General features: G+C 39.5%; 1 protein-coding gene across 1 annotated transcript in view; it reads left to right on the top strand.

The window, feature by feature from the left end:
- Positions 1 to 27,926, top strand: part of ANKRD28 (ankyrin repeat domain 28) — a 232,595-nt gene that overhangs the window by 14,314 nt on the left and 190,355 nt on the right. The window contains exon 2 of the mRNA XM_072925674.1: positions 19,056 to 19,220. Coding sequence (XP_072781775.1) covers positions 19,098 to 19,220 — 123 coding nt within the window. The 5' untranslated portion in view covers positions 19,056 to 19,097. The remainder of the gene's footprint in view (positions 1 to 19,055; positions 19,221 to 27,926) is intronic.

Raw genomic sequence — 27,926 nt, 5'->3', positions numbered from 1 at the left:
CAATGTACTCAGCATCATTTCCATCTTCTTCCCACTGCTGGGAAGTTGCTATATTTGTGGCCTTTGGTAGTGATACATTGATTGTTCAAAGCTGTCTTTTGTTTTGCTTATCTTTCTGTCTCCTTATTCTCTGTCTCCTAAGACAAAGAACTATTGTGAGTCTGCTCCCTCAGCTCCTCATAATTGCAGGTCACTCTATAACAACCTTTTCAGGATTTATTTCAAAAACATTGTTAGAAATGTTTATTTAGCATTATTTAGCATCATTATGCAATTCAATTCATCAAAAAGTACTGATTAAGCCCTTGGCTAGTGGATGTTCTTCATTCTAATATGAAGTAGACAAACCAAATAATCACTTTTTAAGAACAAAACTATTTTCAATTGTTGAATCTTCTAGTTTTGCCCCTTTGTAGAAGCAGCAAAAGCAATACTTCAGCATAGTGGAATGAAAGCTCCTTTGGGAGCAGTGATAGGCAGAGATGAAACTTGGGTCTGGCAAAACATTCATTTGTATCATCAAATCGTGGTCTCCTTATACATACATTACTTAGTTTATTCATTAAACATTGGCATTCCTACAAAGAAAAGCATTTATGACATTAAATTATTTAATTTTGCATGCATTTTAAATGCTGGTTTGTTTCTTTCAGTGCAAACAAGAAGATAACTTTTCTTCTTTTCTTCTTTGATGTGTGCTCTTTACTGTCTCAGTAATCCCCTCCAAAACCTTTAGTATAATGGATTAGGCATACTCATGCCATCTGGCTCTGATTAGATCAGGATTTGTGATCTGTGAATATCTGGAGGGGTAAAATCAGTAAAAGCAAAAGCTTTGAACAGACTTCATTGACTTTAATTTCTTAACTTCTTTGGTTAAGAAGTTACGTGGCTTAAAAGAGTGAAACATGAAAATACCCAAAATAAATAAATCAGTCTAACTGAGGTAAGACTTGGTAGGTAATGCAACCATGCTGCAGGTGTATCATATTTGAACCTCATTAATATTTTATATAATCCTTTGTAGAATAACTGCATACTCTTAAAAAAAGCAAACCAACAAATCAACCCTCATGAATAATTTATATGAAATAGATAACACAGAATGGGGAAGGAACTGACTTAACAATTTCACATACAGAACACAGCTGGCTAACTACAGACTTATTGAAAAGTGACTTTCTGTGGTGGGGTAGACTACTACTTCTACCATAAACAAGATTCACCCAGTGCTCAGCAAGCACCAAAAAGGCAACAAAGCCAAAGGGGCTCCACTAAGTGTCACCTCTAAAGGTCTTTTTTTCAGATGTTCTCACTCTTCTCTCTGTCTGCAGTTAAAGGGACATTTCCTCTTCTTAAATCCATAATCCCATAGGCACTACCACCATTGCTGATGGGCTTGGCCTTGACCAGTGGTGGGTCCACTGGAATCAGACACAGGGAAGGCTTTTGGCAGCTTCTCACAGAAGCCACCCCTGTAGCCCCTCCTGCTACCAAAGCCTTTCTGCACACAAACTCAATGCAATAAGTAGCCAGAACCTTCCCTTTGAATGTCAGAGTTGCTTTGGGGAGCTCAAACCAAAGTAAACAAACGAAAGTGCCATAATCCTGATTTGTTTCCTTGGGAGCTGTCAAAGGCCAGGGTGCTCATGCAGAAGGAAGAGCAATAGGGCATCTGAGGTACGACTCACAATTATGGACCAACAACTTTCCCCTTCTCTCCTTAGGACAACAACAAGCCAATTTCAAAAGTTTTCTATCTCTTCGGCTTTGCATCCCACTTGTGCCCACTTTTTCTTCCTGTGGTAGGAACAGTTCGACTTCAGTTCAAATTCCTTATTCCAGGAGGCAAAATCTGGTTTTGCTTATCTTGCTGAAATTTTCCTGTTTATAGACATAATTTTATGGGGATATAGAGAGAGTATTTTCTGAACATTGCTGGTTTTCTTCGTGGGTTCTCCATGTTTCTGATTCTAATTTGACAACAAAAGCTCAATGCTTCCTTGTAGCTGAAGTTAAACCTGGATCTTGCCCTTGAATATCTTCATGAGCTTTGCTAATCACCTCTAAACACTTTTTCTTATAGGAGTTCCTTTGAAGCTGTTTCTTGGGTATAAATGACCAAGTTTGCAGAAGACCTTGTAATTGGAAAGGAAGTGAACAGAATCAGACTTTATGGAGTCTTTCTATAAAAGAAAAGAACAGAGTTTGGAGACTGCAAGTTAAAAGAGTAATTATTTGAAATCTTACTCCTGGGGAGAAAAAGTAGTAAACACTGTTACATAAATTAGGGTAGGAATATAAGCAGCAACTGCACTGTTACAGCCTGGAGTTGTTTTTAACTTCTTGCATTTTTATTGAGGCAATACTGTTAAAACTTTTGATCCTGCCTGTCAAGGGAAGTGTAACCCAATAGCATCTGGTCCTTTGCTGCATACACCCAGTGATCACTTTGTATGCATTATTTCTTTAACTAAATTTTCAACTGCAGAGCACTGCTTGTGTAAAGACACACCAAAAGAATGGAGGCCTTTCACATAATCACACTTGTGTCACAACTGCCTTTATCTATCTTGCCTGTCATAACAGAGCATCTGTTGAATTTGAATTGGAATCTCAGGTCATGTTGCTGATAAGTTTTTTCTAGATTGTAGAGGGGAAAAATAATTTTCTGGGGAAAGTAGGATGCTGTCATAGGAAAACAGGTAGGAACCCTGAAACTGTGGCATGAGCAGGGAAGTGTAGCCAAGACATTTGCTGTGGATTTTTCTTCCTCTAGCTTGCTGCTCTGGGGCAGAGCATAGGGCTTGTGCTCAAAGACAGCACTGTCACTGCTTTGCTTTAACTTTTTAAGTCCTGTTTTTCTTTCTTCCTTTTCTCTCTCATTTACCTGGAATGGACCTCCTTTGACCCAAGGACAGTGTTGATGCAAAATCTAGCCCACAGGTCTCAGAATTTACAGGTGTCTCTAAAGGCTGACTGTAACGATAATTTTCATTATCTAAATAATTGCATTTCCTTTAAATTTTTATCACTGTCATTTGCAAAGACCTTAAATAACCTTGTTCAGATCAGCATGCCCATAAGTTTAGCTCAGAAAGTTTTTTAAGGTGTAGAAGCATTAATGTGTTCAGTGATGCTGCAAAGCCCATGCAAGGCATAGTATATTCTATTTTTGTCACTTTTTAACCTTATTACACCTGTATTGATCTTAAAACCTTTAGTTCATGACACGAGGACTTGTTTTCTACCAAATGAAGCACATTTCAAAAATATTTAGAAGATCCTCAGTCTCTTTGGAACTGAGTTGTTTGGAACTCTGAAAATAGAAGTTCACTGTTGGAATCCAACTGGAACATTCAGTGATGCTTCACATTGACTTCCCATCCAGAAAAATATTAGTGAAAACTCCAATGAACATAAATTTAAATGAAGGTTCTATTCCCTGGATTGGAAGCAAATAATATTCTTTTGGTTCATATTAAAAGAATTCTTTTGTTGATGCTCATGCAACATATTTTGTGGTGAGCTGAAAATACAAACAATCACTAAAGGCTGCAGATAAAAAGATAGAAAGAGCTAAATAGAAAAGGGTTGTGCCACTGAAAAACAGTAAGTTTGGTATGTTTATTAACATCTGGATGCTGTCTGTGAAGAGATGGAATGATGGCTGATGGGAGCTTGGAAGGAAAAAAACCCTAGAAGGGTATTGAATTTCCTATGCCTGTTTTCATGCAGGCTAAAGCAGCACTTGACTGAACTGGTGCATTTTACAACATCTGAAGCAGCAACAGAACAACTGTTAAAACATGTAGTGATGAAAAAAGGTGAAGTGGTTTTACATTACTTCTTTCTTAAAGTGAGATGGAGCATGTTACTTGACTAAAGCATGTTACTTGGTTAAAGAATGTGCTCCAGTTTATTTAGTCTGCTTTATGGGAGGAAAACACCCATCCCTTTCAGAGATTTCTTTAGACTTCAGGCATTTATTGAAGCCTGTGCATTGATATTTTGTCCTGCTTCATAATTGCTGGGAAAAAAGCAGTTTAAAAAAAAAAAAAAAGAGATTAGGTCTCTACAAGCAGAACTATTGCTGATATTCCTTCTAGCCAAAGCTCAGGTGCAAGATGGGATACCAGCAGTGATGCATGGACATCACTACTTTAGCACAAAATATGGAGGAGGAGCTAGCTTGGGCAGATAAAATCCTTAGGAAGCATTGCATGTCTCTTACTGTCTGCTTCTCTACAAAATCGAAAAAAGTTTGACTCCTCTAGGACTGTTTGACACTTTGCAAATCAGGGATACGTTCTAAACATTACAGGAGAAGAAAAGATCACAAAGGTCCAGCTCTAATAGCATCTAATTCTGCACATCTACACAGTTACAGAAGCAGAGCTCATAAAGCTTGACTTTGGAAATGCGTTTAATATGCCTTCACTGCAAGCCCATCCAACAGCAAAACCATATGAATATGAATTTTTTTTTTGTCTAAGCACTATTTGATGTTAGCTAATAAGATTTTGTGCTGGCTGCCTCATCTTACAGTTTAGAAATACTTTCAGCTGATGGCTGAAACCCTGTTTCTATTGAACACAATGATAGACTCCTGTGCATTTCAGGAGGAACAGGATTTCACTCCATATACTTTTGCAATGGAGATTAAGCTGTGATGCTGTCCATATAATAGCTTTTTTGTTCCTTGAATCAGCCAGAATTTCAGAATTTTTTTTGTCTATGAATTATCACCAGATCAATTTTTAAATGGTGTTGCAGTGAGCTCATGGGCACCCTGTGCCCCCCTTCCCCGGGACCCTGTGACTCTGATCAAGATAACCCCTGGATCCTCCTTTCTGCCCCAACGGGGTTGGCAGAGAGCCAGGAAAGCCCACCCTGTCCAAAACCTTTATAGACCCCTGACATTTCCTGTTCCCTCTCTTTTGCCCCGCTCTCCCATGGACAACACAGAATAAAGAGAGCTGTACCAACCTCCTGGGGTAAGAGCCTCTTTTGAATATTTTTCCCCTCTCCTAGATTCCTCCCCTCACAACCCCTTATCTCTGAGCTAGTCGGATTGTTTGGAGGGCTGCATGACGGGGGGAAACTACAAAATGGTGCATGCATAAAGCAAATAGTAAGGAAAAACATGAATTTTAAAAACAATATCCAGAAGTTTTTTATATGTAAATTGTCCACAAGCATCGTCATCTCTTTATTTACACCTGTAGTTTAACAGTCCTTTAACTGTTTCATTTCTTAAACTACTACTTCTATCTCTACTGATGGAGTAGGTCCCTTACCATACCTAGCACAGTGAACAGGATATAATAGCAGTCACCTTGACATCAGTGTACAATGTCAAGGTTGCAAAGCTCTGTTGCCCTGTTTTGATAGCTAAAACCTGGAGGAAAGGAAGATTATTTTCTTCAGCTCGGACCATGCCTGCTTCTGGGTTTTTTTTATGCCCTGGTTCTGTTTTTCAAAAATGCAGGTTTCTGCTAAAAATGACAATTTAAAGGGCAGCACTGAAAGGAGTTACCACTTTCTAGATTCATAAGTGCCTATGAGCAACGGCTCTGTTTACAAAAAATATTGGCAGGCTTTGCTTTCTTATTATGAGCAGCTCAAGATATCACTGGCATATTGCTGAAAAAGAAGCATTTCATTTGGCAGCCTTTTAACTCAGTAAACTGCATGGCATTGTATGGGAGAAGAAGGAAAGACATGTTCTTTCTGAAAGGGAGATGCTTTAACTCTAAAGGTTTGTTTTGCTTTAAGAGAAGACATCCTTTCCCGTTTTCTGCATTTCTTCTTCCCTTATTTAAGAAGAAAATACTCATCTTTTCTAAATAGTCTCTGCTCTAATTGTTCATATGTTTCCTTAAATTACTAGTCAACAGTCCTTACAGGATAGAAATAACATGTGTAACAGGCAGAAGGGAGTTACCAGGGGTTGAAAATAACAATCACATTGCTATTGTGATGTGATACCAAATCATGAGGCTGTTGTCTGCCCTCTACGATTTCTCTCTCCTTTAGGGTTTCAGGTATGTAGGTGTTATGTAGAGAGCTTGTATCAAACATTTCATTGTACAGTGTGTGCAGCTCGTTTATTTGATTCAGAGTGTAATCCATTTGCTGCTTTATGAGGTTTTGGTTCATTTCTTGTGCATGCAGCTCTGTGAATTATGTTCCTGTAGGAATTTTGTCTATTAATAGCTCTTCAAAGTAGAGACTGACTCTCTGGGAGGCTGCTGTGATAAAAAGCCTTATCACAGAAAGGTCACATGCTATTTCTATTAACTCTTTTGATGCAATTGAGAAAAGGCTGTATCCTAATAAGCTGAGGATGGGACTGGAGCTGGGGCTTCTTAATCCTGTAACCATGAGAGTAATACCTCCAATAGCCTTGCAAAGATAGAAAGGGCAAGATCATGTACCTAAATCCCACCAATACCAAATTCAGACTAAATGAAATCAGGAAGCATTTAGGTACCTAAAAAATGTTGTGTATCTGGCCTTCTGAGCTTTTATCTACTTGTTCAGTAGGACATATGATACTCATAGTAGGACTGTTGGAGTCAATCTATAAATAGGGTGTAGTTGTTATTTATGCAAATATCTTGAAGAGAAAGCTACTTTCAATGCCAAACTTTAGTGTTAAGATATAATTTTCCTATCATATTTACTAAATATCTCTGCAAAACCTTCCTTAAAAAAGGAAGGTAATTTAATCTGTTAGGAGGTAATGAAGTGCATGCATTAGTAATTCAGAGATACACAGAAAATGGTGGGCCTCTGGACTCCAGTGTTGATTTCTCTGACTCAGGCTGCTATATGCCAAGTTTACTTTAGATCTTTTATTTATGCATGTGTCTGTGTCTACAGTTATATGGAACTCTGCTCAACAATTTAGAAACTCTGCAATTGAATATTACAGAACAGACATCACTTTCACAGCAGTTTGTGGCAAGAATCCCATGAGACATGCTTGAGACAGCATAAATTTGTTGCCAAATAATAACGTTTAGTGACTCAGAAACTGCCATCTGTTATATAGACTCATAGCTTGAGCTCTGCATATTGAAATAGACCTTGAAACGTCTGCAGGTTTCTTTGTAATGTTTAGGCTTAGGCATCCACCTATCTGGAATCTCCTGCCTCATCCTCAACTCTCCCACAGAGATATTCACTTATATAATGGCTGTTTCGGGTTTAACCTCCTATAGCATACTATCAACCATATCCACTTTCAAAAATATCTCTGATTTCATGCTCTTGAACTAATGCTTCATTTCAGCCACTATAACCTGATATTTCTATGGTGTTCCCAAGATGAAAATTATCTTATAGACTTTTGAAATCCTGAGGGGGAAATGAGAGTTGTACCACCTAAAGCACCAAATGCTCCTGTCCAGATTACAGTGTTTGTCAAGTGGGCTAGTTGCTGTTGGGCACCTGGATTCACCACAGCGGCCCCAAGCACATCTCCCACTGGGGAAGCAGCTGTGCAGCTCTCTGGAGCTGCTGTCCACTCACTTGGCATTGCCCACCTGCTCTAGTCCTTGCTCTCTGGGTGCACCTTGGAAGATTGTGTGTGTGCCTGAAAATGTGCTGCAGGAGCAGAGTAAGACACAAATGGTCTCTGGTAATCTTCATCAGTCTGACTCTGAAGTCTCCTGTGCGTTGTAGTCTTAAAAGATTCAGTCTGGTCTCTTCCCACCCTCCCAGCTGCTTGCCAATTCTCGTAGCACGGAAGTAACCCCAGTCCCAGTGAGAAATGCTGAAGGAGGAAAGTAGGTCATTGCACTAAGTGATGGGGTATTTTGGTGCCTCTCTCACACTGTTGTGATCTGCTGTGCAGAATCCAAACCAATGCCTGTGCACAGGGATCTTCCAGGCCGAGGTGAGCCACAGAAGCCTACTGAACAGTCAGCATGGCTTGACTTTCATCTTAGATTTTCCTTCTATTGGGGAAGGTGAAGAAGAAGGCAAGGAACAAAGGCTGAAAGCTGAAAATAGCATTAGACCTGATGGAGATCTGTGCAACACAGCTTTGAAATACAGATATGAATGTATTGATGCAGGGACGCTTGTCAAGGCACATTATACACTCTGTTCCATTCCTATTATGTTAGAGTTAGAGTCAGAATGTTAGAGGAAGTGACAGGCGTATGGTTTTGATGCTTGGGTTTGTTTTTATACACTGAAAATGAAGGTCAAGGAATTGAGAGAGAGCTCCAAATCACAGGTCAGCCACAGGCAATGCCTTTCTATTTGTTTATTCTGTAGTTGTTCCAGTATTTATAAAGATGTTGTAGTCCAGGAAAATGTCCTAATACATTTATATGATATTATATTGGCTAAGAATAGGAACATACTAGGTTTAGCCAGAAACTGACCTTGTCTAAATATTACCACAAAATTGAAGTATCTTACCAGAAGAGTGGCTATGAATAAATCTTTTCAGAAGTATAGAAGAAAGAGATTTTGCTTCTGATGTTAAAGAGAAATAAGATCTCTATAAAGAAGTAAATTATATCTGGAGATAGATTCCTTCATGGACAAAAGCAATGATTCCTCTAAAACGGCTTTACACAATAGTAAAATTTCATTTCTTACATAGGATATTTTTTACTGCTCATTATAAAAAAGGAGACATTGTTTAATTAATTTCAACAGTTATTCACATTTTTAACTTACAGGAAGGTTTGAATTCTTAATGAAGGCGATGACTCATGAATAAAACATTCCTGAAGATGCTTTTACCTCTGTCTCACCAGTGAAAATCCAGTTTTATCCAGTCTATACCTCACTGCTTTTCCCCTGTTTACTAATGGTACATATCCAGTGTGGGCACAGTGGCAGGTATTTGAGCAGCTGGGGCTGTTTTCCTTTGAAAGGACATGTAAAGGGGAAGATGCAGGAAGAGGACTGAAACTGGGGGCAGGGCCACAAAGCTGCAGGGAGCTGAGATGTTGCTGTGGCCCTTGGGACAGACATGGCAAAGTATCAAAATGAAGATCCAGCCTATACTGTTATAGAAATGTCAGTGAGGAGTGAGAGCCTTTTCCTTATGTGGCAAGAGCAGTGTAGCCCCAGTGCAAAGGTCATCCAAAAAATCCCTTTGCTGCCACAGCATGTTCTGCTTAAGGACTAGATACAAGCCATGGGAGCAAAAGAACTTTCTTTTTGGCCAACTCCTGATTGTGCTCACTTTAGGAGGAATAGCTGGTATAGCTGTAGCTTTTAAATGCAAAGGGGCCATAGAGCAAGAATTAGAAGCACATCTTCTCTCATTTTTGTCCAGGTCTGATCATGGCATGTGGGTGGGTTACCAATTAATTCATGATTTAATTTTTGCTAAGATAGATTAGTTCAGCATTATTGCACCAACATTTAGTGGAGAAGTAGAATTGTTTCAGTTTATATACAGCACATAAAACTGCCTTGGTACAACATAATTAAAAAGTGGCAAGTGTGACTTCAATATATTGAAATTAAATATTCAATATGAATTGATATCTTGAAATTCAATATACTGAATTTATATATAACAGATTTTCAGGAAGCTTTGGGGCTTAGCAACCAATAAATCTGTATCAGGAAAACTCTAGGAAATTTGGTTGAAAGTAGACACACAAGGAGGCACATGCACAAATAAGGTACAATACAGAGTTATCATTACTTTTCCAGAGGGATCTCATCCTGTGGAAATTTATTAGAGACTTCTGTAGGATAGTTACTAACAAGTGTGAAACACTGATATAGTAGATCTGAATTTCCAAAACAGCTTTTGCTCCTTGAAAAGGAGCAAAACTACTAAGCAATGTGATTGTTCTCATATGAGTCTGCAATTCATTAAGAAACAGAAACAAAGAGGTGGATTCTGTGGCCTAAAAATAAGCACTTTGTGTCACCTGGGATGCTCCATGATAGCCAAGACATCTGCATGAAGCTCTCTGACAAACCTGGGCTTTACGGGAAATGTACTTGTTGGCACTGTACAAACCATGCAATACACAAAATTACGTATGATATTTTTCTTTAGACACTGGATCTCACTTGAGCTCTAGGTACAGACAATGGGTTTTTGCAGGGAAGGAGAGCACTGCAGTCTCCTGGACATCAGTGTCAGAGCCAGCACTGCCCAGGTTGTTCATGAGTGACCTGATAAACAGGGATAGACAATGATGAAAGCAAGTTTCAGGGAGCAAACAGAGATTGCTACAAAATGGTGTAAAAAGATCACATTTCATAACTAGGTGATAAAGTGCCATCTGACACTCACAGTTGATAAAAGCGAAGTAGTGCACTTTGGAGAACAGCCCCAGTTTCACATATACAGTGATAGGCTGTGAAGTAGCTGTTGGCAATCACAAAAGACCTTGGAGTAATTTTGGACAATTCTGTCAAAATGTCTGTTGAGTGCTCACTGAGGATCAAAGAGGGAAAAAGTGTATTAAGTCGTGTTAAAGATGGAATGGAGCAGAAAAATGGGAGAAATAGTGGTGCTGCTGTTAGAGTCAATGGTGTGTCCACTTAATGAATCCTCCATTCCTAAAAGGGATGAGGAAAGAGAAAGGATAGAAAAAAGGAAGGCAACAGTGATCAGAGATACAGAGTGGCTTATTTCCAAGACATGACTTAATAGGTTACAGGTCTTCATCATGAAAAATAAATTACTAAAAGGAAAAAATATGACACAGAGCTATCAAATAAAGAGTAGCAGAGAAGGTAGACAGGGAAAAGTAGTTCACCCTTTTCTCCATTTCTGTTACATGCTGCCAAGTGAAAAAACAGGTTGAAAAGTTCAGAATAGGCAGGGGAATTTTCTTCCATGATCCCAAGGTAAGCTCTGGCAGCCTTTGCCACAGGGCATTGTGGGGACTGAAACTCGACCCAGGTTCAAAAGCAACCCGAGGAACACATCGAAGCAAAATCCATTAGTACTTAGGACACATGAGCATATGCTTCTCCTTTGGGAAGTCATGAAGCTGTTGATTGCTGGGAGTGTGTTCTGGCAAAGCACCACTGTGTGCTTAGCCTGTTTTGATAGTCTGACTTCAGTATCTCTTACTGGTCTCTGGGCAAGAAAGGATAATGAGCTAGAGGATGCAGTAGTCTGGCCTAGTATAGCTGTTCTTACTTTTCTAAGCATGTCTTTTTTCCCTGTGAGAGAAGTGCCTATTTGATTCAACAGCTCCCCTGAGATACAGGTAATAAAAACAATAACTTGCATCTGGAAGTGAGTTAAGCTTCGATCAGCAGTGTCCCAGTTTTCCATTCTGCAAACCTGTGAGACTGCAAGCAATACCAGCAGTACAGGATATTAATGCTATTTCTTATCTACTAATACCTCTTACCTTTTTTGAATGCTGCATTTCTCTAAAAAGCTTCAGTGCTCTAGTGATCTCTTGAGCTACTTGTGTTTTAGCTTGGTGTGAAAGTGAGTGCTTCATCCAGAAGTGAAGAAAATAGAAGAATATATTTTACATCTTATTTGGAGCTCTGTTAACTCAGTTGAGAGAAATACTCCCAGATTATGTAGATTTTACAAAAGCGGGTGGGGGCGTGGGGGGGTGGGAGATGGATAGAAACAACACCCCCTTTTTTTTTTTTGCATTTCTGCAATGTGAACTTCATAATGCTCACAGTGTTAACCTTGCTGTCAGCTCTTAACTTAAGAGAGTATGTTTTGGAAGAAATTTTTCTCCATTTCTGATTCCTGACACTCCATTTCTTCAGTTGATGATGCCTTTGTGGGTTGGCACAAAACTCTCCAATTTCTGACTTGTTACAAAACAAAGCTAGAAATTATTAATCCACTTCCAATTAAAATTCCATTTTGCATGGGTTTGTATAGTTACCATCATTGCTTTTAAACAGCAAATGTATCATAGAGTCCAAATGCCAAAGGAAGCTACAACTGCTAAGTTGTCGATAAGATATTATCAAGAAACTAACGTGGGTTTTTTTCATATAGGTGTTGCTTGGACTAGCCAACAACATTGGGAAAAAAGTATTTCCATTGGGAAAAGTTTTTAACCAAATGCGCTCTGGTATTGTCTGTTTGCCTTTTTCTGCTGTAAGCAGACAATGTGCAAAGCAATCAGTGAGCAAGTGGCCCTATGTCCACGAAATGTTCATAGGCATAAATGACAGCAAAGCCCACCCTGTCCTCTCTGTTTTTCTCTTTAGAGGTTGGGGTCTTCGGATAGTTTTTTGGGTTTGCGTTGATTTGGGTTTTTTTGAGTGTGGGTAATTTTAATGAATTAGAAATATTTTCTGAGCGGAAGTTAAAATCCGTATTAAAGTAGGTTGTCCGCAAATAAGTACAAAACCAAGTTAAAATACTTATTTTTTAATCACAATTCTTCAATATTTTTGTTGGACAGTGCTGGTGAAAACATGGTAGGGCAGAGATTTAATGACAGTGTGAAGTCAGTGATCCTCACTTACCTGAGATCAGAGCTGTGCAGAAGTAAACAGATGCATTCAGTCCCTGGGACCACAAGGGCCAATGCCTGCTGCTATGGGTTTGTATTATCCATATAATTTGGGGGAGTCTTCTGTCTTTCTTCTATTTCTATTAATGCACTTAAAGGAATAGAGAGGTGAACTCTCACCAGATTGCCTTATTTGAGAAACAGAAATCTTGTCTTTAGTCACTGCTTAAGGATATTGAGATCCTGGAGAAAGACAAACATGCCTACAAGCTATGAATTTATTTGGAAGAAAAGAAACCACTGAGCAGGAGTATTCACTCTCAAGTCAGTCATCTCAGGAAGAACAACTGATGACCTGGGGATACAATGTCATTATTGTTATCACAAATTCATAGATGGTGCAATAAATAGAATGTTCATTTGACACTTTTTCTCCCTCACTTTTCAGAGCAACAGAGAAAGTTTCTCTAGAGTCTAGATTATGAGCTTTGTAATGAAGTGGCCTCAGGAAATGTATGAGTTAACCATCCCCTTTTATGTCTGTCATGGATGAACGAAGAGTGGTTGGAAAATTTAATGGAAATAAAGTATCTGCTCTGCTGAATATGGAAAATATAAGCATGGACAATCAAACTATTATTTGCTGCTTGAATGCTGTGGCTACATGGCGCTGCTCATTAGGGAAGGTATAAACTGAATAGTTTCACAGTGCAAGAGAACTAATTATGCAGGAAGTGTCTTGGAGCAGAACAAAATGCTGCAAACAGCCTTGCTGTACCATCCTCCTTTACTAAAGGTGAAACCAAAAATCATTCCTGTTTCTCAATTACACATCTAATAAGGTCCTGTTATGTTAGGATGTATTTCATCCTGAATGTGGTTAAAATGTCCTTGCTAGAGAAAGTCCAAGTATTTGTTGCTGGGGGTAGTCAAAAATTGACAGATCGTACTGTGCTGGCACAGCCATCACTAAATCTCAGTATTGAGTTTGGACATGACAGTTTTTCATTAACTTTATTATTTCCCAGAAAGTTCACGCAGGAGGGCTCAAATCTATTTTGTTTTGTTCCAAAAGCTCCCAAAAGCTCGTGGATCTGGCCTTAGTCTTGTGTTTTTCTCCTGTTTGCCCCTATTCCAGGTTGGACAATGAATGTTATTGGTTTACAGTTCTTTTATAGCCTATTACTGCTTTTGTGATTCTATAGCAACTAAAATCCTTGAAGAGGATGTGGGAATTTTCTGTCCATTTTTTTTGACAAATATCTGTCACTTGGTTTGCCTACTCATTCCCTTGTTACTGCCTACATAGCCTTCAGTTCTGCCCTGGAAAGATGGAAAACTCACAGAGACAGGAGAAAACCTACTCATTAGTGCTGACATTTAGAAGCTGGGGGTGTATTACACAATTCGGCTGCCTTGTGGGAAGCAGTTTATGACATTTCTGCTTCCCTCTGCCCCTCACTCCCATCCCTGCCCCGTGCTTCATCATTTCTCCTCAGTTTTACTGATAAGATTGTTAAAAAATAACTTTTTTGATGCTTCACTTCTGAAAGAGATGGCAAGTAAAGAGAAGCTTGTATCTCCCAGTGTATGGATCCAGTGGTGCAGTAACAAACTGCTTTCTGTGCTCCAGGCTGGACTAGATCCCTTGAGCTATTCAGGGCCCATCATACCAAACACTGTCCCTACACAGACATTCCTGCTGATTCCTCATCAAAATGCATGCAGTAACTGCACATAACCAGAGACAGCATGCTCTTAGATGAGGAGGTGATGGGTGAAATGTCCAGCTAAGCTGGCTGGACAGTCACTGCATGCTGACTGTGTGCTACCCAGTAACTAAATGTCCCCCTGTGCATGAAGTGATGTTTTCCTAGAGGTGTAGGCACTAGTTGAAGCCAGAAAAGACATCAGTGATATTTCAAGGATTTCAAAAGGAAATGACAGACACATGGTGAGAATGCTATTTGTCACTCCAGGCATAGGTGTGTGGGTGTTATTCTCTATGCATGTTCCCAGGCTGAGGATGTTGTTGGAAACTGTATGGCACCAGTGACAGATTTATTTCTGCCTGCATCTGAGTAAGTCTTTCTGATGAAGTTCTCTCTGTGGTGACATGTGGTGTCGATGTTTGGCAGATTGTAGACCTCACCAATTTGGCTCAGGAAAACATAAAATCTGATACTGAACCAAGTGAAAACTGTGTTAGATTGCTTGGGTAGCCTTACGTAGAAAAATATAATTTTGTGTCTGTGAGATCGTCTCCTTCTGTGGTTACAGCTGAGGGTGGCCATGCTGCTCTTAGTAGACCTGCTTTACCGTCACCTAGGTGTCAGAAAGCCATCAGCCACAGCAGCTCACTGCTCTGCCCATGACCGTTCTCCTTGATTCAGAGGGTCTTGCTAGATTTCTTCATCATTCCTGGGAGAGTTTGAGTATCTCTTGACCACAATTGTCCACTGAAGTTTGGTGTTAGGTTATATAAACTGCATGATGGGGGATGAATATGATCATGGTAGAGCAGAATGTAGCTACGGGGCTTTCTCTGGGTTGACTTGAAGGTTGAATTAATGGAGATAGCTTGAGCAATTACTGCCCTTCATTCACACCACCAATTTTTTTACAGAGGTCTTTATCAGTGTCAAGCAGAAATAAATGTGATCATGAGCTGCAGCTTGTAAACAATGCATAAATTCAAAGTCAGTGATTTTATTTCTCATTAATGTGTCAGACTGTAAACTCTGGCAGGTAGATACTCCATCTGGCAAGCTCTTCTGCAGAAGAAGCAATATTTTAAACAGGGTATAAAGAACAACTGAGGGTCACCAAAACATGCTTCATGTTACGAATCAGAAGCTTTTTTTTGAGAGAGAGATGGATGAAAAGGTCTTGATGTGGCTCAGGTTTTAAGCTCACATAAAGAGGGCTGTCTGTTTCCAGAGAAGCTGACATTTAGCTTGATGTAATTTTCCAATAAGATACTAAAAACTAAGGTCTTTGACCTAGCAAACTGATGACCTCTTGGAGTATCTCATGGGAGCCAGTGTTCTAGTAAACAGAGCTTACAAGTTCAGACAACACATGTGAATTTCAGTACTTTTATCAAAGATTTTAAAGCTTTTTATAATTTATGGGCAATTCTAGTCCTGGGATCAGTTATACAGCTTCATACCCTTGTATCTGCTGGCATTTTAAGAGTGCCCTGTACTTGGTGATGGGTTACATTCCCAGAGTGCTGAGGAGACTCATCAGGATGGTGCTGCCTCAGGCTATGGACAATGACTCAGGATCTCTGTTACACACATTTGGTTTGATTTGACAGGCTATAGAAAGGGAACACACTCATCTATGAAACTCTTCCAGGCTCTGTTGAAAAAGTCTTCACAGGATATTTCCAGCCAGGTTTTGCTTTGAAAGCTGCTGCTGAGTACTGGCTTACAGAGGTTTATACTGCATTGAGTCGTTTGCCTGGTTAAATACCACATCCAGTGCAATGCTGTAAACAAGGGAGCAAACAGCTACATAACTATGATTCCCAGGAGAGAATGAGCTGTTAAAAGGGAAAAGTGCTTGTTTTGTCACAGCTGAATTACTAATATTCCTATAAATTGCTTCTCTGGGGTTGTGTAACATGTTTGGCAATGTGGCAATAAGAGATGTTGAAATGGGGAACAGACTTAGAGGAGTAGAAATGGAAGGAAGCCAAGCCAAAATACACAGTGAACCTTTTCCAAAGACAGGTCAGCAGTGATCCAAGAGTATTCCCACAAAATGGAAGTTCAGAAGGGAACTGTAAGCAGTGGAAAATATTGCATGCTCAACTTATGTTACAAACTTCGGTCACTCTGAGTTCACTACAGAAAAAAATGCTTCAAGAGGTTGAAGTTCTTTCTTATTAATTTCTTTTCCCTTTTTCTTCTCCTATATTTAAATATTTTTGTGTTAGGCAAACTAAACTAGGAGGAAAAAATTAACTGTTTTTAAAACACAGGAAACCATAACAATAAAAATAGTACAGAACTTTTCACAATAACATTTGTCAGGGTAATACCTCAATTTTTCCTTAGGAGGATGGCAGCTTAAAGGAGAAGTTTTATGGAGTATATTTCCACTTAGCTTTTATCTTTATGTTAGGCTTGAAAATTACTTGATGCCTTGCTGGTTTCTACCATTGATGCCCTGGGCTTGCCCACCCCTTCTGCAAGTAGGCCCCAATGAAGAAGACTTTGTCATGCTTATTAATATTTAGCTTGTCTTTATTTGTAAAATACTGTTGGCAGTTTGCATATCTGGTACCGGTGTGTTGATATCTAATCACAAACTAGATGCAATCTGTGCTTTTCTTTTGTTTGAAAGCAGACATAAACCATTAGAAAAGATTAGAGAAAGATCAGCCTGCTCTACAGCTCTGACACTACAGAGAGAAAAGACAATCTGGTAGTACTAACAGCATCAAACTTCTGGCACTGATTACACTCCTAAGTCAAGCATTATTAATGGAGACAGAGATGCTTCCTTTATTGAGAAAAGGATTTATAGCAGGAGTGTAATTTAGATAAACTGGCTGAGCCTTAGGAGGTGCATCTGACTGTATTACCTACAGAGAACCTTAAAGACTTACTGTAGGCAACAGCAATTAGGTCATGTGAATATCCACCTCTGCCTGAATTTCTCAGCAAATAAGGAAATGCTGTATCATAATTATTCCTGGAGTTTTATTACTCTCTTCAGAAAGCAAACCAGACATCTTTGTGGGTTGTGCCTGTTCACATTCTCACAAATAAAAAATAGGTCAGTAACCATTCTCCCCTTTCTGACATCTGTAGCTGGTCAGGTTTCCCATCTCTGTTTTCTTATCCCTGTGTTCAATTATTCTGTTGTCCCAGGGAGACTTTTACATGTTATACACTCAAAGTGTCTCCAGGCTGGAAGCTTCCGCACTTACTTTATATTGAAATTGAAGCAAAGGAGGGGAAGAAACATCTACCTGATCTTAATACAATCCTGGACATTCCACTGATTTGAAACTTGAGACAGGGAAATTCCTTGGGCAGGCCAGTCACGTTAAGGTGGTCAGCCCTGCTAGTGTTCTGGTCCCTTGGCTGCTGCCATGGGAGATCTCAGGTCAAACTCTGTCTCCTGGTTCATAAAGGCCTAAATAATTGGGAATGTAACAACTGCTGACTTTATCCTGCCAGCACATTAACACAGCTCTTTCCCACCCTGCCCTTTAGTGGCTACTGTACACCTCTACTCTGTGGGCTTTTTCCTCATGGAATAGGTTGTGTGGTGCCCCATTGCTTGGGTGGCTGCTCAGCCATGTTGAGGATGTGGGAACCACGATTCCTTGCAGTGTCTTATTTTTCCCAGATGCTGCTACAAGGCACTTGTTTTTAGCCTTGGTAGAAATCTCCCCTTCTCCCAGTTGTGGGAATTCAACTTTTTACTAATGTAGCTGGTTTACAGTTACAGATTTCTATACCTCTTGGCTATGCTTTTTCTTCATCTGTTCCTTTAAAATATGCTTTTAAATGACATGGTGGTAGTGTTCACTGTGTGATGTGACTGTGGGGATTAGAGGTATGTTTTTCTCAAAGATGTGTATTAAGAAAAGCTTGTTATTTGCCTTTTCAAATTACATGCACTGGGGTCTCCAGCTGCTCTGGAGAGCAGCTTCCTGGCTGGAACGCCGAGTCCGTCATCCTACCACCTCTGCCAAGGAGAAAAAGATGAGCTGGCCTTCTTACAGCTCACGGAGAAGAGAACTGTCTGTTGGAAAATGCAGATTATTTCAAAAACAAAATGTCCAGTTAGGGTGAAAATCCTGAAGGTGTATTTCACAGAATGGCAAGTGCAGAAAAGCATTAAATCAGATTGTTTTTATGGTTTTTATACTATTTTATGGTAATATTAAACATATTTTGGAATAGTTTGTCGTACAGAGTAGGAATATTTCCTCCTAGCTCAGGGCAGAATGAACCTGTGTCCCCTCTCCTCTGGCGAGGCCTCATGATGTTTACAGTTTGACAATCTCATGCTTCAGTTCTGTACAGCATTGCTCCCCACATGACCTGCATTTCTTCTGCTAACCTATAATCAGAATTCCCATGAAAAGTGGCATTGATCTTACCACAGTTTCTGGTAAAATGCTTTGGAGTAAAATGGGAGCTAGTGCTTCAAATTTCAGCTCCCCAAGCTTCCAAAGCCAGAAAGAGCAAACAGTTTAATTCAAAAACTCGGAGATGTATGCTTTAAGTTATCTGTTGAATTTTTTTTTTCATTTTTCTCAAAGAAAAAAGTAAAAAAGAAAGAGGAAGCTGACTCTGGTTTGGTTTTTTTGGTTTTGTTTTGGTTTGTTGTTTTTTGTTGTTGTTGTTGTTGTTATCTTAGGAAGAATTTCAAAAAGTAGCAGCTTCCTGAAATATTTTTATAGACCTTATAACAAAAATAACAATACAAACTTCAGAATAAAGAAATTTCCAACCCATAGGTGTGCATGAGTATGGAAAAATAATAAATATGTTCTCCAAGGTCATGTTAAAAGCAGGAGTGAATAAAAACTATTTAAATATGGGTTCACCTTTGGGTTTTTTTTTTTGTCTGCAGATCCCACCTGTGTTAACAGATACAGCTCATGGAGTACAAATTATGTGCAGTAGGCGTTCATGTGGAAAATCTGTATGGCTAAAACATCCTGGCAAACCACAGTTCCTGCTGGGTGAGTTAAGAGTCTGTCTTGAAGAAATGAGGGATTCAAAACTCCCCATGCAGGTGAGTGTAAATCTCTTTCTCCTTTCATGGTTTTAGCTTTGCTGGTGGTTTTAATTCTCGGTTGCAAGCATTCATTGGAATGAAATGAGAGTCTCAAGGTGCTGCTGCATGGTTCATTAACCCCAGGGTTTTTGATGGAGTCCTTCTTTGCTGTGGTTTCCATGGTTAGCTCTGCTCTCTGGAGTGATCCTTAACCTGCTGCCAGTCTCACCTGCACCACCATAAAGGGAAGGTGCAGCCCATGTTGGTTTGCAGAGGGAGCAATATCTTATGGCTTCTGAGTCATGCCTTAGAGCCCAAAGGGGCTTTTCATGCATTGCTGTTTTCTGTACCAAGCAATTTTCCAAAGCAAGAACCCTGGCACATTAAACTTGAGCTTTTTATTTGCTTTTTCTGTATAGTAATGAGTTGAAAGTGTTTCTGCATTATGTAATTATATAATTCTGTGTTGGTTTTTTTGGGTTTTTTAGTTGGTTTGGGGTGGGTTGGTATTTTTTTGGGTTTTTTTTTTTGTTTGTTTGTTTCTTTGCTTGTTTGGTTGGGTTTTTTTTTTTTTTTTTTTTTTTTGTTGTTTTGTTTTTTTTTTTTAAGCTAGAAAATAGAACCCTGACCACTGTGGTTGAATTTATCCCCTAAAAATTTGTGCAGCCCATAAGGAAGAGATGGGACGATGATGATGGTGATGATGATGATGATTTGTTAAAATTAGTCTACCCCTGAGCTTCTGGCATAGGATTGCAAAGTTTTAATTTATACAGCAGACTTCAGTAATGCAGTAAAAATATATTTGTAATATAGATACATATAGCTGAGGTTAACCGCCTCTTTTAAATTTTCCAAAGGAAAAAGTTATTCCTTTTGCTTCAGCAAGCTGTGAAGGTCATCTTAAGGATGCAACCCAAAGCAAGTAATTCAGCTTGATCAACCAGTCCTTTGGGAAAAAGCTTTTGTCTTCAAGAGCCAACAGAAAACTGCCACAAGTACCTTGAATGTCTACTGAAGACAAAAATCCCAAATCTGGTCTGGAATGCTGAGGTGCTGTTGCCTGCAGTCAGCTGGCCTCATGTCTTTGCTATTGTGGCTGTAAAGCACAAACATCTGGCCTGCCTAGGTAGACATGGAGCAGCTCTGCTGCCAGGATTGCTCTACTGTTTGCGGGATCGTGCGTGACCTAGTGAGGAGCTGCGTTACCTCCCTGTGCTGGGCAGCCAGGTACCATCAAAAACTGCAGACTTCAACCCCTGTGAGGCTTTTAACAATTCACAAAAATGGCTTCATGTCTTGCCCTGGATGGTTGAAATTGCATCAGTGCACTTAAACTCTTGCAAGGCATAAATTCCCTGGCAGTTGGTGCCAGGTCCCACTGCCATGTCCAATGGCTGGTAGAGAGAGGGACACTCAGCACTCCCTGGTGTTCCCTTAGGACAGTTTTCCAGGCTGAGCTGCTCCTTGGTTTGCTCACCTGTGGTGAGTCCCCATGGCTGCCCAGAGCCCACCTGCATGAAATCTGCCAGGGCAGCTTGCCCACATCACTGCAGGCTCAGGGCCATCTGAGGATGGGGCAGCACAGCTCTGCACAAAGCCTGTGAGGCAGGGATGCCACATGTGGTTGCTAGCAACCACTTCACATGCCAAATAAAATTCCTCAGCAACAGAAAACAGAAGTTATGACAGCAGGCCAGCTATATATCCAGATATACTGGAATATGTCCTTGGTCAGCCTCATTTAGGGCTATTGGAGAGAAGTTTTGGACTTGGGAGGTTTTCTTTTAGCTGAAACAAGAGGCAAACTTCTGCTCTGAAAAGCACCTATTTTTGGAGGGCAGTCATTAGTTTAACTTAAAAATATTTAGTTTAGCCCCATGTTCTGCTCTCTGGAAAAGGCTCAGCAACATGAGCATTATTCATTCAAACATCCACAAAAGTTAAATTTGCTAACTATGAAGTTTCAAGGCTTTGCTCTGCACAGGATAAGTTGTGTTTGTGCTACTGAAGTCAGTAACACTATACACTTGGACATCTGCTGAGCATCTTGTCCACAAGCATCTGCAATAAGCTGGAAGTGATATTTATTTCATAGAATGAGGTTGGATTTTTTTTATTATTGCTCTTCGTATCATCCAAGATACACACATCAAGAGCTGATTCTCATCCTCTGTGTCTCAGTCTGCTCTCACATGAGAGCTATCTCTGAATGTGACCAGAGGATTGGGCCTCTAGCCAATAAAGCTAATATTTAACAAAAGGACATATCAGGCAATGTAAACTGCCCTGACAAGGAAAGTTTACATGTCTGAAATATCTAATGCTTTTTTAAACTTCTGCCTCTCTATCCACTGCCAACTTTCTCCAAGAGAATCATGCTTCCTAAGACATCCTTTCCGAATGTAAATTATTCTCACATATCTAGCCAGAAGACAGACTATGTAGTTGCTGGACTGTCTCAAATGGATATGGCAGTTAATTATTAGTCTCATTAGTAAACATTCACAATCAGCTACAAATTTTTGATTTAATTGTATGCATGACAGAAGAATATATTAAACTTTAATCTGCAGTTTCGTTAAACAAGTGAATACATTAAACTCTCTTCTGCAGTCCCATAAGCAGCAGAGGAGCTAACATTCAATACACTATGAGTTATTTTAAATCTTCTAATCCTGGGGTTAGTGAAGAACTCAATTTTCCATTATTTCCTGTATTTTGCTCTTTCAAGACCTGAACAAAACATCACACCCCAAGATGATCATGACTGTGCTCTATTGGGAAGCAATACTAAATGAATGTGCTAGATTTTCTTAGTTCCACCTACATTCACTGCCACTCTCAGATATAATTTTTCTTCTCCTTTGGCTCACTCTGCCTCTCCACTGAGGATTATAGAGTTCCTTTAGAAGTTAGCACATGCTGGAACTGCCAGAGAAATGCTCTTTCTCTCTAGATTCATGCTTTGCTATTTTTTTTTTTCAGCATATAATAATATGTGCATGCCTGGGGACTCACAAAAACCTGAAGCCTCTCATTATATGGTCCCCTGCTCCTGTCACAGGTGCACAGAATTTAAATGCTGGCTATATGTTTTTAACTCTTATGCAGCCATCAATACTACACTGACTTTTCCTTCAATCTCATCTGGTTTAGGTGTGGGTTTTTTTCTGCAACACCTCTCTGTCTCAAGACACTGTTTCATTTGCTCTGAAAAGCTGCTCCAATTCCCACACTAGTTTTGAAAGCTAAAACCCAGTGCCATGCAGAAGTTAAAATGCAGAGGCCTGTGTTGTATCCAGGACCAGAACAGTCAACTCAGAGAAGCAGTTTTGTAAGATACAGAAGCCTCCAGGATGAGGGCTGTGTTTTTGGTACTATATATGTGCATAGGGCTGTGTCTGTATTGCTTTCCTTTGTCTCACTTTTTCTCATTGTATTTGCAAGAACTTACAATATTTTATTTTCAGTGATAGTGGCCTATTTCGAAGACTTTTATTACCCAGGATTTCGACAGGTTTACTGTCCTGCAGGTTAATACTCTCTACCTATGCAAACTTAGCTTATCAGGTTTTTAAAATGTTATTTGCACAATACTGACACTGTTTTTCTTGAGACAGCTTGATTATGATTCCCTGCTGATGAAGTAATATCATTCAAATCACAGCTGTCACAAAACATAGCAGTCAAATTGTGATCCCATATGTGACATTATGCTCTGCTGGTTTGTCATAGATATTAAATGTAGAATTTATGTATCACATATTCTTTAGGAGATCTGGATAATGACATGAGTAATGCAGAACAACTATCCAGGATCAACACAACCAAGAAGTCCCAGGCCAGACTTGTACCATGGATGTAACATTTGTTTGTAGATACCAGTATGTGTAATTTCAGACTGTTTTCACTATGCCTCTTTTGTTTTAAACCAAGTTTTCTACAATGGGCTTATTTAAAGAAGTTTTCTAACACTTAAAATCAGACAGTATTGGAGTGTCTATGACACTGCGTGCTGGCAACTTCGCTTCCTTTAGTGTCCTCTTGCCTACACCAAGTTTTACATTGTCCAGAACTCGGTGTAAGTATTGGCTGCCACCAGAAGATGTGGTTCTTCTCCCTCCCATTCCCTGTTGTGCACGATCTGGTTACAGCTGCTAAATATCTGGTCAAGGCAGGAACTGGTTCAGTGAACAATTTGACACTACACTAATCCCCCACAACAGCAGCTAGTTCTGTTGGAGATGAGCAAGCCAAACTAATGGAGTTGGACTGATGCATGGGAGGACAGAAGCAGCTGCAGCCCCAAAGGAAGATGGGGAAGGATGGCCTTCTCCTGTTGGTGGCAGTCCATTGTTATAGCACATCAGCAATAGTGCACAGCTGTGCTCTATTTTCTTCCTCCTACTGAAATGGTTCCTGTTTTCAAAAGGTTTTTTGATCCTCTGCACTATAATGTCTTTAAGTGAAATATACTTTGATATGTTTTCAACACCAGAACAGATATTCCATTTGCATAGGCAATTGCAAACTTTTCTATTTCTCAAGACTTTATTTCCCCTTACAGAGAGGCTGCCTGAAGTTTCACCCATCTGTATTCCACATGAGTCAACTTTCTATGCAAAATCTTTATTTCAGATTCAGATGTCACATTAATCAAAGTAGTCATGTCCTGTTTGTAATAATCATCTCATCTAAATCCAACATAATATTCCAATCAGTGGAAGTATCTAGCTCTTGAATTCTGATATTTTTTCATTTCCTTGGCTAAATTTTCCTTTATTTGGAATATATACGCTTTGAGTGAACTTAGGATATATTTTTTTTCCTTTTCACAGTCTGGGGTAAAAATGTCTGGTTTTTCTGCAGTCAGACAAGTTTTTTTCCAAGAGTTGGACACTGCAATGCTCCCATGTGTGCTCCTTACCTCCTGCAAGGTTGGGCTTCTTCAGACTTTTTAGAATAAGCACACTCAGTTGCCTGTGCTGAGAGTCTTCCCACCAAAATCTGATAGGTACTATCTGTACATCTAATTAGTCTTTGTTTCTTCCAAGTTTAAATCCAAGTTTAAAGCAAGGATTAAAAAGTTTGAGTTTCTGATCCCCATTAAAACGCTGATGTGACTAAAGACTGTAGGCAGTCCAGAAGACCGTGTTTGACTGCACAGCTGACATACTTTGATTCTCTGGAAAGTTATAGCTACTAAAAGTCTCTCTAATGCCTAAGAGACAGGGAAAAAAATACAAAAACTATGACTGATTTATGCTTTTCACAAAAAGACTATGTAATTACACAAAAGACATTGAGGTGCTGGAGTGCATTCAGAGAAGGACAACAAAGTTGCTGAAGAATCATATGGGAAGTAACTGAAGGAGCTGGAATTACTCAGCCTGGAGAAAAGGAGGCTATGAGGGGGTTTTATAAGTCTCTGCAACGACCTGAAAGGAGGTCGTAGCAAGATGAGGGTTGGTCTTTTCTCCCAGGTAACAAGCAACAGAACAAGAGAAATATGCCTCAGGTTGTACCAGGGAATGCTTAGATTAAATATTGGGAAAAATTTCTTCACTGGAAGTTGTTAAGTGCTGGAACAGGTTGTCCAGGGAAGGGTGGAGTCACCATCCCTGGTGGTATTTAAAAGGCTTGTAGATTTGGCACTTAAGGACACAGTTAGTCATGTACTTGGCAATGTTAGGTCTATGGTTGAATTTCATGGCCATGGAATCACAGAATGGATTAGGTTGGAAGGGACCACAATGGGTTATCTGGTCCAACTTCCCTGCTTAAGCAGGGTCATCCTAAAGCATGGCAGAGGATTACGTCCAGATATTCTGGAATGTCTCCAGTGAGGGAGATTCCACAACCTCTCTGGCCAACCTGTTCCAGTGCCTGGCCGTTCACATAGTACAGAAGTTCTTCCTTGTATTCAGGTGAAACTTCCTGTGCATAAGTCACTTCCCCTTTCCTCTAGTCCTATCGCTTGGTCTTTTCCAACCTAAATGATTCTATAATTTCATTTGTTACATCCCTGCAAAGTTCAGAGTAGTCGATGTTTCTTGCATACTGGATTTTTTTGTTTGTTTGCTTTTATCTCTCTCTTTTAGAAGCCTTTTTTCTATCCCTACCCTAACTCCGCTATCTTGGCAGCAAGGTTAGGTGCCAGCTAACCAGAAGTAAGCACCAGAACTTATGACTTAGAGGGGTTGTTGATGTAACTAAGGATCATTAGAAGAAAGTGTCTGGAATGGAAAGAAAACAGAGCATGTCTGGCTTTGAAGGCTCCAAGTCAAAGCTCTGTATGATTAAACTCCTTCTAGACTCCTGTATTTCAGCCCAAACCTTAAAGGCTAGATAGCCTTACAGCTAAAAGAATTTTGTAGCTCTGCTATTGATTTGTGGATACAAAAAACCAGAAATTTGCTTATGTTTGCATCTAAGCTTGTGGCCATGTGATTATCTTTCTAGGAATGGCAGTCACAGCTTTTCTAAGAACCAAATAAAAATGGAGCAAAGATTTTATTGTTCAACTCTCTGTACCAGCATTTACATGGCTCATGCCCATGTCTATTAATATGCATTACGACTTTAAGAAGTGACTTGAAACGAGTTAAAATAGGGATAGTTTCCATAAAGTGCTGCTCTCTTTCTTTTCCATTGAACAGACCCAAAAATACTTTGGCTCATGTTAGATAACATGGTGAAAGAGCAAATGCTTTTTCTTTGATCCATAAAGTTTGGATTGCAATGTAAACCAGATGGAAATATCCCAGCAGAGAATTTTCCTTTCTTTTGACCACTGAGGGCCATCACTCCCATCACATGAGCCCAGAGAAGACTTGAACAGCTCTAGCATATTTACAAAATGAGTTGGACTGAGAATTTTATTGTTTGAACACAGTGGCTGCATGGAACTAATTCAGTGATATACCTATCATATTGTCTAAGGAAAGACTGAATTGTATAAAAGACCTTTCACTATAGCATGCATCTGAGGCAGAGTGACTGGTGCCAGGAAATCAGGAAATTTGTGGAATTTGCAGTTTGACTTGCTTTGTTTTTAGTTGTCCTAAACAATATAAGCAGCTCAGTGCTTCGATGTCTGCTGTACTTCATAATTTTGTCTTACCCTACTGCAAACAATTTTAATAAAATGTGTATTAAATTAATCCCAGTTTTAACAAAACAGTTTCAAAAGAACATAAAACAAATTGTAAACGGAAGTGGAACAATCCTGAAATACAATAAGTTTGTAACAGGCTATTTATCAGACACATATGTTCCACCTTTAGGTTTTGCATGCTGAATATATTTCATACAGATACATATTTGCTGCAAAGCAAAATACTGTTAGGGAAACAAAAACATACTGATATGTAAAAAAGCTATGTCAGTAATTATCAAATTCTTTAAAGAGTCTCTTTTTAAGACTGATATACTTTGGATTTTACTTTTCACTTTCTTAGCACTTTGGTTATTTAGTTACAGTTTTACTACACTAATGATAAAACCTGTAGCAGTATTCTCATGGTCAGCTCCCAATCAATCCCAATCCCAATTTCCCAACAATGAAAAGCAAAGTCTCAGATTGCTTTGGTTGTGTCCAGGATCTCCCCATTCCACCATACCTCTTCCACCTCATCAGACATCACCATCCTAAAGAAAGGCCCTGCTGAAGTATTTACACAGAATGACCCATCACAAGACCCACAGAGAAATTTAAGAAAGATAATTCTATGGAAAACTTTTATATTAAAGGGGTACAAAGCAATTGGTGCCTGGTCTGTCTCTGCTGTAGCTGTCTTATCTACACCTGTAATTTTCTGGTTGAAAATTCGGCAGTAATGGGACTCGCCATTTGTATGGCACATATGGATTTCTGCTGGTCTTAGTAGGGACCAGCAAAGGGAGATGACCTCTGTTTTAACAGATGACCTTACCAAAAGCAGGGAGAATATAGGCTTGTGTTGGTGCAACTCCACTATTTTTAATGGATTCATTGAAATACTGGCATGAACCAGAGCTGGGAGGACATTCAGGGCCAGACACAGCCCTGTGTGAAAATACTTCAATCAAACTTTTTTTTTTGTAGTGGGGCTGCTTGTTGGCAGTACATAGACTTCAGATCCTGGAGTGGTGATCACAGGCAGGCAGAGGTACTGCATTACAGAAAGTGCTATGCTTGGCACTTCAGGGTGGTGTCTATTGTCTTTGCAGGAAGAAAAAACCTTAGCTTTGATAAAGCTTTCTGATTCCAATTGTGCAGAAAGCTTGTTCACCTGGATTTACTGCTACACGCTTGGGTGTTAAACTTGTCAGTGCAGGGAGAGCTGCATTCCCACATACAAATGCATTAGATAACTCATCTGCCTTTAAAGTGATTGTGGCAGTTATTTTGGAGACTCATTTGATTATGTGAATACAGGTGTTCTTAATGCTGCTCTGTTCTTAGCTCTTCAAAATTCTCGGTAGTGTGTGGATTGCAGAATTTGACCTTTTCCATTAAGAAATTAAAATTATCCTGCCTAGATCCTAATAAATATTTAAGAAATCAATCTGCATCCCAGTAAAGCCTGTTCTGTTTAAGTAGATACAAATGACCCTCTAGTAGGTGGCTTAGTGATCCAGTACAGCCAACATTTGCATACCTATTCTGGGCTAAGTTACTGCATTGTGACTGCTCTTGTCCTTGTGAGCAAGTTGGAGTTTTAAAGATGCTGCATAGAA

The sequence above is a fragment of the Taeniopygia guttata genome, chromosome 2 (assembly GCF_048771995.1).
Source record: "Taeniopygia guttata chromosome 2, bTaeGut7.mat, whole genome shotgun sequence".
Taxonomy (NCBI): domain Eukaryota; kingdom Metazoa; phylum Chordata; class Aves; order Passeriformes; family Estrildidae; genus Taeniopygia; species Taeniopygia guttata.
The sequence above is the reverse complement of the archived record's forward strand: the minus strand, read 5'-3'. Positions and strand labels throughout refer to the sequence as shown.